Source organism: Nymphaea colorata, chromosome 3 (assembly GCF_008831285.2).
Source record: "Nymphaea colorata isolate Beijing-Zhang1983 chromosome 3, ASM883128v2, whole genome shotgun sequence".
NCBI lineage: Eukaryota > Viridiplantae > Streptophyta > Magnoliopsida > Nymphaeales > Nymphaeaceae > Nymphaea > Nymphaea colorata.
The window spans coordinates 18,943,607-18,958,325 of NC_045140.1; the positions used below are offsets into that span (position 1 = coordinate 18,943,607).

Here is a 14,719-nt window from a genome sequence, read left to right on the forward strand (position 1 = left end):
CCTGTGATTGATCTCTGGTAATGAAAAGAGTGGTATCGTTTTTTGAGACAGAAAAATATTGATGATCGGTGGGAACCGGGAAGGGGATGAGAACAGGGGATGGAGAATCACTCTCTCCTCTTCATTGCTACCAACTTTTCCATCTTTTCTACGCAGTTTCGTCTTGTTGGTCTGTTTCTAAGGCCTCTCCTTCGATCTCTTCTTTCTCGCCTCGGCAGTTTTTTTTCCTTTTTTCTTGTTCTTTTTTTCGTTTCATGAACATCCTCAGAGACGGCCACAACCTGCACGTCATTTGTACATGTCAGAGAGCCGGAGTTTGCCGACGGTCTCTCTGACTTCGAGCTCTTCTTCAGTTTCATCAACATCCATTGAATCCTTGCTGTTCACGTCTGCCTAAGTCTTCTTCAGCAGTGGAGGCTTGCTTGGAAGGTTTTAATCATCCCCCGGTCCATTGGAAGAATGATTCATCAAGGAGGATTCATCCCCACCATGGTAATCGATCGAATCATCATTCTGATCTTGCGCCCGACGCCTGGATAAAGTTCTATGATTGGGAGCGATTTGGAAAAGGGTGGATCGGCCATCCAGCTTCACAACTTGCAAAACCAGAGGCACTCGCCCCTCCAAATTTAAACCTTTGGTGATTTTCCTTTAAGCAATTTGCTTAGTATCCTTGATTTTTTTTCTTTTATTGCGGTGATTGAAGCTTAGAACAAACGAATTATTGACAATCTTTAATACGTACAGTTACACCATGTCAACGGGTCCCAAGTCTTTTCATCTTCCAAATGTTCAGGAAGAAAAGCATGTAGATATGATTTACAGCCAAAAAATCTTGGAAGCACCTAGTGCATCATGTTTTCTAATGCAGTTCTATTCAAACTTTAGTATCTTCAGAAAATAAAAAGTATATTTCATTTTATGTTTACAATAGCTCTTGTCCGACAATGAGGGACCCTTCACAGCCCCAGTTGATTTCAAGATATGCCTTCTGATGACGACACCATGAAAAGCTCAGGCTGCAGAATGGCAGATTTGAGATCTGATCTTAGTTTCTTCATTTTAACACCCTTTATAAGCCTTTTCTTACAACTTTCGCTCCACCTGATGTTGCTTCAGATAAACTCTTATTTGCTTATCAGCTATTGATTTCTGGATATGAATTAGATTGGATTTGAATAGTTATTTATATCCAATAATTTAGGCGTCATTGGTCTTTGACTGTTTATGATGTTTATTCAATTTAAATAATGAAATAAAATGTTTTAACTCCTTGTTATGACCTTCAAAAATATGGAACTACGTCTCCAAAAGCAGGTGAGAAGATCATTATAAGGAAACGTCAATGAAACCATAAATTTTGGCTTCTGATATCTCTACTGTTTGAACTTTCAACATTTAGAGAAAGAAAGGGAAAGAAGCCATTTGAGGAGCCCAGGCTTTACATACAAACGGACAGGCAATATGACCCATATATGCCTAGTCTTTCTTACAGTTTAAACTGAGTTCGTAGATATTTATATTATGTTGATCAAGCACACATGTAATGTTCTTGATTATCATTTTTGTGCACTCAGAGTTTCTTCCCAGTGAAAGTAGAAAGCTAGTTAATTTGCATGTTTCTCGATGTTGGTCAAACCCAGTAGCTCAAACAGGAACCGGTTCTTTGTTACGCTTTATGGATCGGTAAAGTCCATTCCGATAAATTGTTGCTATGTATGCAACCTTTTTCTTCATTATTATGGAAAACAATGTAATTGTAATGGAAGTGTCTCGCTCGGCCCGTATTGACCGGTATGCATCGTATCAAACCCTTGCCAATGCGATGCTAATCAATGCCTTCGGCCTCGGCCCGTATCGGCCGATATGCATCCCCTTGCTAACGGCTATGCTAATCAATGCCTTCCTCAATTTTTTATCTAGAAAACATTGTAAACAACTTTTTTTATATTAAAATGAAAATTTGAGATGATACATACCAATATAAGCATGCACCTACTAAACTGATGTTAACACTGATACCCATATTGCAACATTGAGGAGAACTATTTATGTTTAAAAGAAACACGTAGCAATATTTCATGACATAAATATAAATTATGAAGCTAAAAGTTTTTAAAAATTTAGGCATTGAATTTTCGACATCAAGCAATCCAAGTGGTTCATTCTGACAGAATCTGTCATGTAGTTCGTCTTCTCCAAAAAAATAAAAGAAGAAAGAGGAAGGTGATAGAAACTCAGTCTCCCGTAAATGACTTGAAACAGCAGCTTGTGCAGCCAAACGGCAAGTGACAATGCGGACACAGGTTCTAGTTCAATTCTGTAACGAGGTTTTTGCAAAGTAATCGACTTCATGATCGCAAAGAGAGAACATATTCATACTCAGTGGCCAACCAATTAACAACGATCCAAGGACATCTTAATATGTACAACCAAAAAATCAAAATGACAAGCTACAGTTGGAAAAAGATAAGGGACAAAATAAGGACATAAAATTCTCGAATGAAAAGTTTAGCACGTATGCTAGCACTCCAGGGCTAGGCCTTCTCTCGGAGTCGAGGTGACACGGAGCACAGCCTGCGCTCTCAAAGGTGGCAGCTTAGATTGACAAAATTGCTCCCACGTATCAACCCCAGGATGCTCAGCTTCTAGATTTTGAGAAGCAAGTTGCGACTTTTCATATACAGTTTGCAGTTCCAAGGTGAGAACCCGAGCAGCTTCTCTTGACTCTGGAAGCTGGTCACTCAGTTTGGATGCAGCAACATTGATTAGCTCATCAAATCCATATGCTTTTACACCCTCCATGCCCTATAAAAATAACAGGATACATATAACCAACATAAACAACAATTTCTGTAGCAAACAAATATCTGACATCTATTTCCTCATTTCAACAAAGACTTGAGTTTTTCTTTTAATGATGGCACAAATAAATGCATCTTTGTTGTCTATGCAAAAGTCACCATTAACTTAGTCAACAACATGCAAAATTATTCCATTTGATACCATAAAAGCTACTGGATATTCATATTCTTATAGCACAACATGCAAAATCCTTCCAGCGGATGCCATACAAGCTAATGCATCGTATGCTTATTACTTTTGAAACCACAAAGCAAGACAAGCAATATAAAAAGATTTTCAGACAATCCTAGTCAGAGAAGTTTCCAGAAATGGATGCACTTTCAAGTATTGGCAACTTGAATAGTTTTAGGCTTTGATAAGTTCCATCTCCCCATGGTCGGCTTATTAATTGTGCTAGTTAAACAATCACAGTTCGATACATAAGGGTCGGCTTATTAATTGTGCTAGTTAAAGAGTCACAGTTCGATACATAAGGAAGGGAAGGACATGACTGAAGGTCACTGAGAGAGTAGGCCCAAAATTTGCACCATGTACATACACGTCAAGCCAACATCCACTAAATAAAATTGTAAAAAGCAAAAGATTGCCATTTGCCAATGTCCGTCCCTCAACATATATAAAAACAAGCTCCATCCTTCGGAATCTACATTTTCAGTCTCTTCCATCCAGTCAATGCACCACAATAGCATTTTATTGCCCAACTATTACACAACTAGTTTTAGACCAGGTGCATAGTCCCATGCTAGTATACCTATCTAATAGTTCAGCTATGGGTGATACATATTCTACCATGATGTTGATTTGTGAAGCAAGCCAGGTACAAATGCAGATTTCTGGATGATAAACTTGCATCAAGTTATGCTTCGAGCTTTAGACAAGATTATCAAATATATCAAACATTCCAAAGAAGAGATATATGCCGATGCATAATATTTGATTTGTTTAAAAGGCCAAAAGGGAAAATATAATGGCGAATGATCAGACAAGCACAGGAAAATTATATGGACGAAAGAGAAAAAATAAAAGGTCCATGAAAGCATATGTAATTGCAGGAATATACCCTTTAAAGACTATCAGAAAATTAATACTGAAATTGCCTTTTGAGAATGTGGAATTTATGTCATCAACCAAAGCACTAATCATGACTCTTGGGTATAAATCATCCAGCACATTACGTCTATGAGGCAGTCTCCCTCATAGATGATCATACTAGAGTCTAGAGATTGATGCACATCAGCAGACCATGGTAAGCTGCATACTTTCATCTGATATAGAACCACCTGATTGAATCTGTTCTGGCTCTCATTCGGTAACATAAAACATGCAGATTGATTTAGGCAATAAGATCTACATCAAACAATGTTGGTCAAATGAGAAGCCTCCACTTTCTTCACTAAAGGGCCTTTCAGATTCAAATTACTCCACGACAGACATGAAGCATTCACATGAATGTATCCATATACTCAATCTAAAGAATTTTGAGCACATCCAAATCACTTGGCTTGACTCTTCAACCAAAGCACAATCAGGATGCAGAAAGAATAGATGTTTGGTTCCTGAGGAAATAGGATGATGAAAAGAGATGTTTGTTCAATGTCACAAAAATCATATTCCATCACAGCAGAACATGCTAAATCAATGCATCACAGGCCATTAGATGACACATATAGCATGTCAGTATAATAATGTATTACACATTACATGCTGATGACAGAACTGCTCTTGGTATCTTCTCCTTTCAGTTTTCAGACATCTTTTTTCCCTTTTCATCCAGCCAGATCTTTTTTGGATGAAAGAAGACTTGTTGAGATACCCATATTTCCCATTAATCAGCCTCCATAAAGAAACAATACCTCAGCTGACCATGAAGAATATGCATGAGCTAACGGAAATTATTTAGGGAAAAAAGTACCATTTAGTTTGCATGGGTTTGATTAACAAAATTGAATAACGGAGAGGAACTTTTTACATTTTATTCCAGTAACCTAATTTTTGTTAGATATTCATTATAACTGAATAATTAATGGATATGGATACTTTGTTTCAAGTGTTACAAGGCATAAATTATCGGTTAATGGAAACATTTTCCTTGATGGATTAAACTTAGCCCCTTCCATTGCATCATGATAATCCGTGCTATAGTTTATTTTTGCACTATGTATTATTTCTTGAACTCAACAATTAGTTTATAGTTAGATATATTTCTTTTCTCTTGACTTATATTTAAAACTTTACCTCATATTTTTACATAATCTTCTTCAAAAATCATAGTTAGCAAACATGTGAATTGGGCTCAGATCGGCTGCCAACTGGATCACCAAGTCAATAAGTTGCAACGAGTTGACTCGGTGACTCGTCTGAGTTAGGTCACTTATTTTGTGGTTTCCAAAGAAGAAAATTTTGAAAAATCATTTGAAAAGTTACTAAAAATGAAATTTAAAAAGCACAAATAAACTTCCTGACACATCATTAAATGCTATCATAATGAACTCCCTTTTTCAAGAGGAAGAAACAGAGTGAAAGTAAGAGTTTCAAATAAAACTCCCTTTTTCAAAGGGGGGGGTAAGAAGGGTGAGAAAAATGATGGAAAGGGAGATCTTGTTTTTCTCACCCCTTTTTTTCTGTCTCTTTCTTTCTCTTTTTTCAAGCCCGACTAGGCCATTCCAACCCGAATCAGCGATTTCGAATGATCTAGGAGATCCAGACCCGAGTTTTTTGAAAATCGGGTGTATACGAGTTAAACCTTGAATCGTGGCTAGGTTTTTAGCCAATCTGAGTTGACTCGGGCGATTTCCAAGTTGTATCGAGGAGTTTGCCAACTATGCTGAAAATAGCTTTCAGTTAAGGATCTTGACATGAAATACCATGCTTCTTCAAATGTACATAGATTCCTCATTCTATTGCCTCTGTATATCAAAGGAATACTGCTTGCAATGCTCATACCACATCTAGATCTTCTTTTTTCTCATGGTACTTATGCATGGATGGAAACAAAATATTCGGGAACCCAAATACATGTGAAAGAAACATAAGAAAAAGAAGAGGGTAAACTATGGAAGCCATTTGAAAAGCAGCGTGTCAAAACATGAATTGCTAATGAGGTTCAGGGAATTGAAGCTAAATATCAATGCACCTTCAGAGGTGCTTTAGGAATGTCGTTCTTCAACATGCTGAAGCATGCTCAACATTCTGTTCACTCTTACAAGATCATCTTTTCTTCACCATCCCACATTCATTTGGTACCTTATGAGAACTAGTTCTGACAATCAATCAACATCATAAGTCCACAACAGTAACCTAGACAAAATGGCAGCCGACAGAGGAACTTGTTCAAGGTACAAGCCACTAGATGAATATGAATAGCATTGCCATATAAGCATATTGTTGAGTTACATGCATAAACTCCATCAAATGGAATTTTTAAATGAATTTTTAAATACACAAACACACACACACATGTGTTTGTATAAGACAAACAGTCTAACAGCATATGCACAGAAAATTTTTTGGTTTCCATAACTTCACTTTTCTAGCCTAGTATTATTGATCCAAAGGATAAGTGGATAACGTTTATGTCTCCCATAGTAGAGTTCATGTCTCTGTCCATCATACAAACATGAAAATGAATGTGCACTGCTGAAAGAAACAACATCAGGAATGCTATCAATCTACACAACCGCACAAATACAACAGAACCCTCTACCAACTTATGCTCTTATTACCTATGGACACCATGACATAAGAAGTATTCCACAACCAAAGCATGACTTCTGCATTGGCAAAGAATGTTACTTGCAATCCTCAGATTTACTCTCCCTCAACATCCTTCACACCTTCTATCTAATAAATAGATTTGAATTGTCCTATGTCATTTTGAAAGGGATTTCTTCATATACGTCTCTACTTACAGGCTATTGACATGTTAATCCCTACCTCACAAATATTATCATATCTATCCTATCTTTTCCATGAGAACTATAAATAGATGATTGAGGTTTAGTAAATTTGTCAATAAGAACTGGCCAACTTCCCAATGACATAACTGCCTTCAAAAGACAAGAAATGAGCAAATGAACATGTTAAATAGGATGGTGTACAAGCATTTTTTTTTTAAATGACAAACACATGCCGCTGACTACATAAATCTGATAAGTGATAAGCTGCTGATGGTCAGAGATGGATTTGTGGTTTGACCATACAGGATGAGAAGAAGAATGTATTTAATTGCTCCTATCTGAAAGACAAACTAACATTTGAAATCTAGAGATCCACATAACTCCAGACCCTTCTTTCCCTGGCCCTCACAGACTAAGGATGCAAATTTTTAACTAAAAGTAGGAATTTGGGTTGCTTTCTTTTTCCTTTTCCCACACAAGACAAATAGTAGGAATCTAAGGTCCAAAAAATTCAAATCCATGACATTTACATATGGCCAAAACATTCAAAAGCACCAGACCATCCTACACAATCATGCATATCAAATTACAAAACGAAAAATAGAAAAATACCAAGTAATATTGTCATAAATTATACTATGCATACACACATAGACCATGACGTTTTGTGAAGCGATAAATTTGGAAGCGAGGAAGTCAACTAGATGAACGCATGATCTCAGATTCAAAAGAGAGAAATTTACATAACGATAATGCCCTTAAGATGCAAGTATGCAACTAATTATAGAGGAGGCTGTATTGTTAGTTAGACTTTGTTGGAAAAAATTTAACACAAATAATTTATAACAGTAGGCTTTGCTACATATATATCACATAAAGCTATGTGTTTATTAGTTTTTCAAACCAACAGTTTTCAACAAAGAAAAGTTTTATGTTTATTTTGACTCAATCACATCATTCTTACCTGCATGCAGAACTCTTGGATGCACAAGAGCAACAAAAATTAGGATGTAAGAATATCAGTTTATATGATCACATAAACATCTAGCATAGCATCGGAACTAACTAATGACTAGATAAATGATGTCACTGTCAAGCAGTTAACTAGTTGCCCAGCCAGTTAAGCATTATTTTACTTCCTATGGTGCTCCAGCATATGCTTGAGCACATATTTTCAGAACAAAGAGCCTAATTTGAATGATCAGATTACTACCATGCTGCAGCTTCTGAAATAACTTATGACTATTAACTAGATAAGCGGCACCAAATTCAAGCAAATAAATAGCTCTCAAGCTACTTAAGCACTTCATTCATCACTAGGAAATTTTTACTTATAATTCAATAAATGTTCCTACATATACCAGCCGCACAAGAGAGATCATGTTTACTTGCCCACTCAGCAGTCTGAAGAAGTTTAATGCTGACTGAATAACCATAACTAAGCCAGAGAATTAGCTATGAAAACCTTACCAGTCTTGGCACACTTCTTGATATACATGCCAATGTCTTTGCACGAATGCGGGGATTTTTGTGTTGAAGATATGGTTGTAGCTTTGGCAATAGTACAGTGGGCGAGAGACACATGGTCATTGTAATTAATGTCCGCTCAGCAGCATCACAGACAAAACGTTTGTCTTGTGAAGACTTCAAAAGCAATTGCACAAGCTGTTTGAAACAAAAGAAGACAGTCAGATTCACACACAAACAATGAAACAAGTGTTCTCACTTCTCAATAAACTTTTGAAAACAGGCATAACAGTAACACATAAAAAGAGAATAACGAAGAACCAACCAACAAAGAAACAACATTCATATTGGTTCTTACCAGAGGCTCGAAAAAGTCAATAGTCTGATCTCTGTAGACCTTGAAAATATCAGCAGAAGCCATAATTGCAGTTTTGCATACAGCACTTCTTGGGTTCTTCAAGGACTTCACTATAAGTGAAATCACATCTCCCCTGTTTCGGGAATGAAATTCAATGTATAGGAACTACAAAAGCCAGAATGAAAAAAAAAAAAAAAAAAAAACGCAAACAATCTGAAAGTTGTTACTAACTATCGGCATTATTAGGACTAATACCAACTACATGAAGTTACTTACAAAAGCCAATAACAGGTGAATTGGGGCTTTTAGAAAGAACTAAGAAGGACTAAACCATGATCCATACAAGAATGAATAATGTGTTAACAGAAACATAAAATGTCTGCTTTCACAAGGAAAACACTTACAGCATTTCGGCAATTGTTTCCTTATGGAAAAGGGCCAGCTGACGCACATGGTTAAGGGCTTCACAGACCAACACCCAGTCTTTGGAGTCAAGCCTTGCTAATAGTGTCTACAAGAAACACAAAAAGCACCGTCAGAGGGAAAATAAAAGACAATCTATTGCGCAAAAGATGTACTTCAACGGGACCATAAAGTCGTTGCAAAGCAAGAAGCAAGGTTAGTACACTTAGACTAGTATCAACATCTTCAAGCTGATGTAGATTCTCTGATTCTATGTACTCTATTTCCACGTTTCCATTTGCTGCAGCAGGATCCAAGGTTTTGACTTCCTTTGATGGAATAGATGAGACCAGAGATGCAGGTCTTACATGATTCATTTCCTTCAGATTCTCATTTTTAGCCTCTATGGGTGACTTCTCTAAGACACCCTTGCTACAATGTTCACTGTTCTTATCAGATACAGGCAGTACGTTGAGATCTCTAAGTGCTTTTTCTGACATTGCTTCGAACCCTTAAAATGCTGCAAAAGAAGATAAATCAACAACAGTTAAGTGGCCGGTTAAGCCTTAAAACGCCACTAAGAAAGATAGAACTGTAAAAGTTAAGTCTGGTTAAAGTATCGGACTGATTCTAACCAATAGTGACATATAATGGCATAAGCTAGTCGGGATCCTGCAAAAGCATATGTGCAAGTGCAATCGGAGTCTTACTATTTCAATTTGCTCTGATAACAAATTTACTGTTTACATGTGAATTTACATGATTCATTAGGAAAGAATCAACAACAGAATTTTGCTTTGATACAAAAAATAAAATCGTGGATTTGTGCATTCCTTGACCCACCAATTCTTGAAATGCCATGAGATCCGGCATAGGGTTCCTATTCATAAACGAACCACGCAGATCATGTTCATGCAGTCAAATTCGACCAAAGCAAACCCAAAACAATGAGACGCAGAGATGCATTTAAATTAGCTTGTAAATAAAGATCTTACTACATTCAACCCATTGTACAGTGGACGCACATGACACAAAAAAGAAAACGCGCAATTGAAACTTCAGTGAGCCACATCAGTACAATGTTTACACCCGGATCACGGTCCTCTATGTGAAGTGAACAGATAAGACAAGGAAACATTCCAAGAAGAAGATAAGTGCGTGAGAAAAACGCAGGCGGAAAGTAATAGATCTATTCAGACACCGCCTTTTCCAACCATTACTTCAAATTCAAGCCCGCATGCCGGTAACCACTTGTCGGCAGGCAGCCGGAACAGCTCAAAAGAAAGCAATTCAGGAGATCCAAGAGAAAACAAGGAGTTGATCTAAGAGCGTAGAATCATACTCCGGACCAATGCGATTCCCGGTCACTAACTGGGATCGCCGGGCGATGGCGCAAAATGGCGGTGCGTCGGTGGGCTTTCGAAGACCGGGGATCTTCGTTAGCGGTGGGTCCCGATCCGCGGGACCTCCCGTCAACTCGGCGACCTGTCGGTAGGAGCGACCAAACACGGCAATGGGACGACGAAGAGAGCAACAGAAACACAGAGCAAGATCTACGCCGGCAGGCAACCTCCAGCGGGTGGCGTCGGTGGGTAGGGCGGAGGTCACTAGGGTTGCGAGAGGCTGAAGGCAGAAGAGTTGGACAGTGACAGCGGGCGAGAGCGAGTGAGAGAGGGAATTGGGTGAGAGTAACGCCTCCCTCCTCCGCCTCGTCCTCCTCCTCCTCCTGAATTCTTGCTTGCTACCGACTGCTCGTTCTATTTTTAAAGAACGACGGGGACACTGGGGAGGCGCTCCCCGCTCCCACTCTCCGCGAAGTCGCTTCCTCTCTCCCAGCGTCTTTTCTATTCAATGCCGTGGGCCCCACTGCTGTCTACGGCAACATGGGCCCCTTCATCATCATATTACTTTTTATCATAATTATTATTGCTCAATTATTACGTGTTTGTTCGGTAACATTTGGATTGGATATCTGGTCGATGACCCCACTATTTAGATCTCGGATCCTCGGATCAATCGTTTTAATCCAATCTAATCAGATGTCCGAATCCGATGTGCATTTTTCATGTCCGATTTACCGAATATTAACTACTAATACATTCGGATTCGAATGTTAATGAATAAAAGTTTAATCCATCTTTAATTCTCAATTTTTAAATTCAGAAGCTGTATCTGATTGGAGTGTGGTTTTTATTTTTCACATCTAAAACTGAGTAGGCAACTTAAAGGCCGACTCTTAAAATATATAAACAAACATTGGATATAGGATGTTTACTGGATTCGATTCCAAATTTGACCGGCTATTTGTTTAAAACTTAATCTGATCGATGCCATTTCTTAATTTTGAATCCAAACCAATTGCTTGATCGGATTTTAACTATTTTTTCATATCAGAATCTAAACACCCTAGCATTGGTTGATTCTTCAAAATAATAACAGTAACAATTGTAGTAAGGCTCGAATGTTTTGCATATAGCTCTTTGATTGCATACGATTTCATGTTGCATTTAACCGCCTGCATCACATCAAACTTGAAACATATTTCTAATACTTCAGAAGCTCGTGTTTCTTATCATTGTTTTTTAATCCAATTATATAATTTTTGACAGGTGATGATGTAGAGCTCATTTATAGTGAAATTATCGAACATGTATTGAGGTTTTAGGTAGAAATATTTCACAAGAACTTGCAATGGATCCAACTCTTCAGTTCTTTTCCTGTGACAAAGGGAAACGAGTATCTTGCTGCTGCAGTAAATGGGAAGCTCACCCTCATTAATGGCCGCACGTACGAAGGGACCCATTGCTACAACTCCTTCATCTTTATAGGCTCCGGCTAGCTTCTATAGATCTTACTGGAAATCGAATTTTCATGTATGATGAGATGCAAAAATAGAAACTCTCGTGCAACGACAACTTAATATATGTATAAGACTGTACGCTTGCAATGCAAAAATCAAATGAATCGAAGTTTAACTTTTATTACATTTTCTTTTTCTGTTGCATTACAAGTTTCAATATTACAGTCGTTTCAAATATGTTGGAGAACATCAGTTTCTTGTCACAGTTATATCCTTCTATGTTCACAAGCACGACGGATTCAATTTAACAATATGTCGCTAATGTGGGCATACTATTGATCAGGAAGTTCAATTTCAGTCTATGCTTCAGGTCTCAAACAATGTATTTACTTTGTAAATGGTTGATGTTTGATCTGCTGGTTTTTTTGGCTAAAAAATTGACAGAAAAAGAGACAGAAGACAAAACTCTTAACAGGCAATAGTTTTGCTCTGTTTGATGGAAAGAAGCAAAGTTAGTTAAACCTACCACTTTAAGTGAAACTTTTGCCAAAAGCAAAACTTATACCTAGCTACCAAACATTGTTTAAATATAATTTCACCCTACATTTAAGGACAACTAGTACCCTCGACCAAATTTCACCGTGAAATATGTCTCTTACAACAGTTCACCTTACGAGGAGACCAACGTTGCAAATATTGTACTTCAAATAGTATCAGCATTATAAGCCATATCAATTAGTAGGAAAAAACAATTGATTTTAATATATATAGATATATATTATATAATTGTGTAATTAATGCCGATAAGGCCTTTATATCAGCCGCTTATTGTGTATCACTGTCGGTGACACAATGCCTATCGACCACTCCGGACTAATATTGATATCATTAGAGAGGACAACTTCCCCCTTAAAAAAAAAGGAGTACCTTTCAAAAGTATAAATCAACCTCTATATATATATATATATATATATATATATATATATATATATATATATATATATATATATATATATATATATATATATACGAGGACACTCAATATTTTATTGAAAGTAGAAACTTTCATCTAACCCTTCTTGGGGCACAAGGATTTGTGTTTTGCTTTCACTTGTTTACATTTATAGTCTTTGATCGGTATCAATGTAGATCCATTGTCAAAATACTTAATCTTCATCCAATGGAAGCTAAACGGATCCCAATGGCACTTGAAGTTGCATCCAACCTCAGGACCAATCTTTTCACGTAGGAAGTCCTATTAAAGCTTTCTAGCCAACCTTCAATAAGGGGTCCGTCCGTTCATACATCTCATGCAATAAGCAACTTCCGAGTTTATAAAATAGCAAGACATGACACGATACATGTAAAAGTTTCATGGTTAACTTAAGGAACCATCAACAACCGATTAAAAAACCGATAGCACACCGGAACAGAGAACAGATTACAGCCGTGACGTAAAATCTTTGACAAGTTTCTCTTGTTATTGAAGGAATCAAAGTGGAACGTGGAAAAGGCGGCGTTCGATGCGATCTGTCTCTCCTTGGTTTTCTTTATAAGCAGCTTTAAGTGGGACAAAACTAACGGGACATTTTTCAACTTGAAAGTGGAGGCAAAGGGCCCACGGGGATGTTGTTTTCTTCGCCTGGAAACAATAAATTGTTCTATTTCTAAGAAGTGGCGGAGTCAGAAAAATTAGTTGGAGAGGCACTTGTTTAAACAAACTCAAAATTTGGTGGGACACTTATATATATATATATATAAGAATAAATATTTAAGATTTCTATTTAAAAATAAAAAAAAATTAAGAGGCTGGCGTGGGCAACTGCCCACACCAGCCAGGCAGCCACAATATGGCTACGCCACTATCTCTAAGATCATTAGGTTGCTTCGAGGCTTGAGTAGACAGTGAGACTGCTTTCAACTCATGGAACACCTCTACCTTTTGCAGCGTATGAAAATATCACTCGAAGAGGAACATGCAATCTATGTATTTCTCATGACATCTACTATGCATATCCCATTCCAACTAGCTATGTTACACATCTTCATACTTCACAAACACTTTTGAATGTGTCTCATTAGAGAACAATTATACTACTCATATATGCTTGCTTTTTGGTCCCAACATGGGAAAACAAGATGTACATTCCGTGCACAAATGCGTGAGACTGTAGTCTACATGAACATGTGTTGGTTTGCCTTGTGTTGATTCAATCAACTAAGAGGTTCCCAAACAATGGAAAAACGAGAGAGAATGATTGATAATTTCGAGATAGTTTAAGTTGGTAGAAACTATTGGGCCCTTACTCTCCTTGGAGAAACCATGGAAAGAAATTAAAGGCAGAAGCTAGAAGAGTTTTTGTTGGTTGCCACATTAAATAAATAAGAAAAGCTACGGGGTTTGGTTCTATATAGTCGTGTAGCTAGAAATTTATAGTCAAGAGGCGCGACCATTTAAATGTCAAATCTTAAAGAGTATTCATATGAAGAAAAGTAAAATGAATAAAATATCAATATATGTGTGGGCAAATGCCCCCAACAGCCACAACGTGGCTCCGTGCAAAACCGACGTCTTGCACCTACTATCCATATGAAGCTATGCTTGGACTACCTTTTGCCTAAAACTTGTTAACGTCATTGATATTGAAATTAAATTCATTGAATCACGAACGATGTCAAACAACTCAAATAGGCATCACGTTCATACGTAGATGTGTCGATTTTATGGGAATTTATAGGATGAAAAGTTTTCTACTTGTAAAATTTTAAGTAGCGTTTGGATAATACACTTAAAGGAATTGGTTTTGTGAAAATTATTTTTGAAACAACTAGATTTTCTAATAAGTTTTAAAAAATTGGTGTGTGCTTTGGTAGTAGCAGTAGAACACATTTTTTTGAATAATTCAAAGGGGTGTCAGAAAAATGAGTTTT

General features: G+C 37.3%; 1 protein-coding gene across 1 annotated transcript; it reads right to left on the reverse strand.

Annotated features, from left to right (window-relative positions):
* Positions 1-2,354: 2,354 nt before the first annotated feature.
* Positions 2,355-10,796, reverse strand: LOC116250794 (uncharacterized). Its single transcript, XM_031624729.1, has 6 exons — positions 10,331-10,796; positions 9,213-9,508; positions 8,991-9,097; positions 8,587-8,719; positions 8,232-8,426; positions 2,355-2,808 (listed from the first exon to the last, which is right to left on the reverse strand). Exons 2-6 carry the CDS (start codon positions 9,486-9,488, stop codon positions 2,524-2,526), a joined length of 996 nt encoding a protein of 331 aa, XP_031480589.1. The 5' UTR covers positions 9,489-9,508; positions 10,331-10,796; the 3' UTR covers positions 2,355-2,523.
* Positions 10,797-14,719: the final 3,923 nt, after the last annotated feature.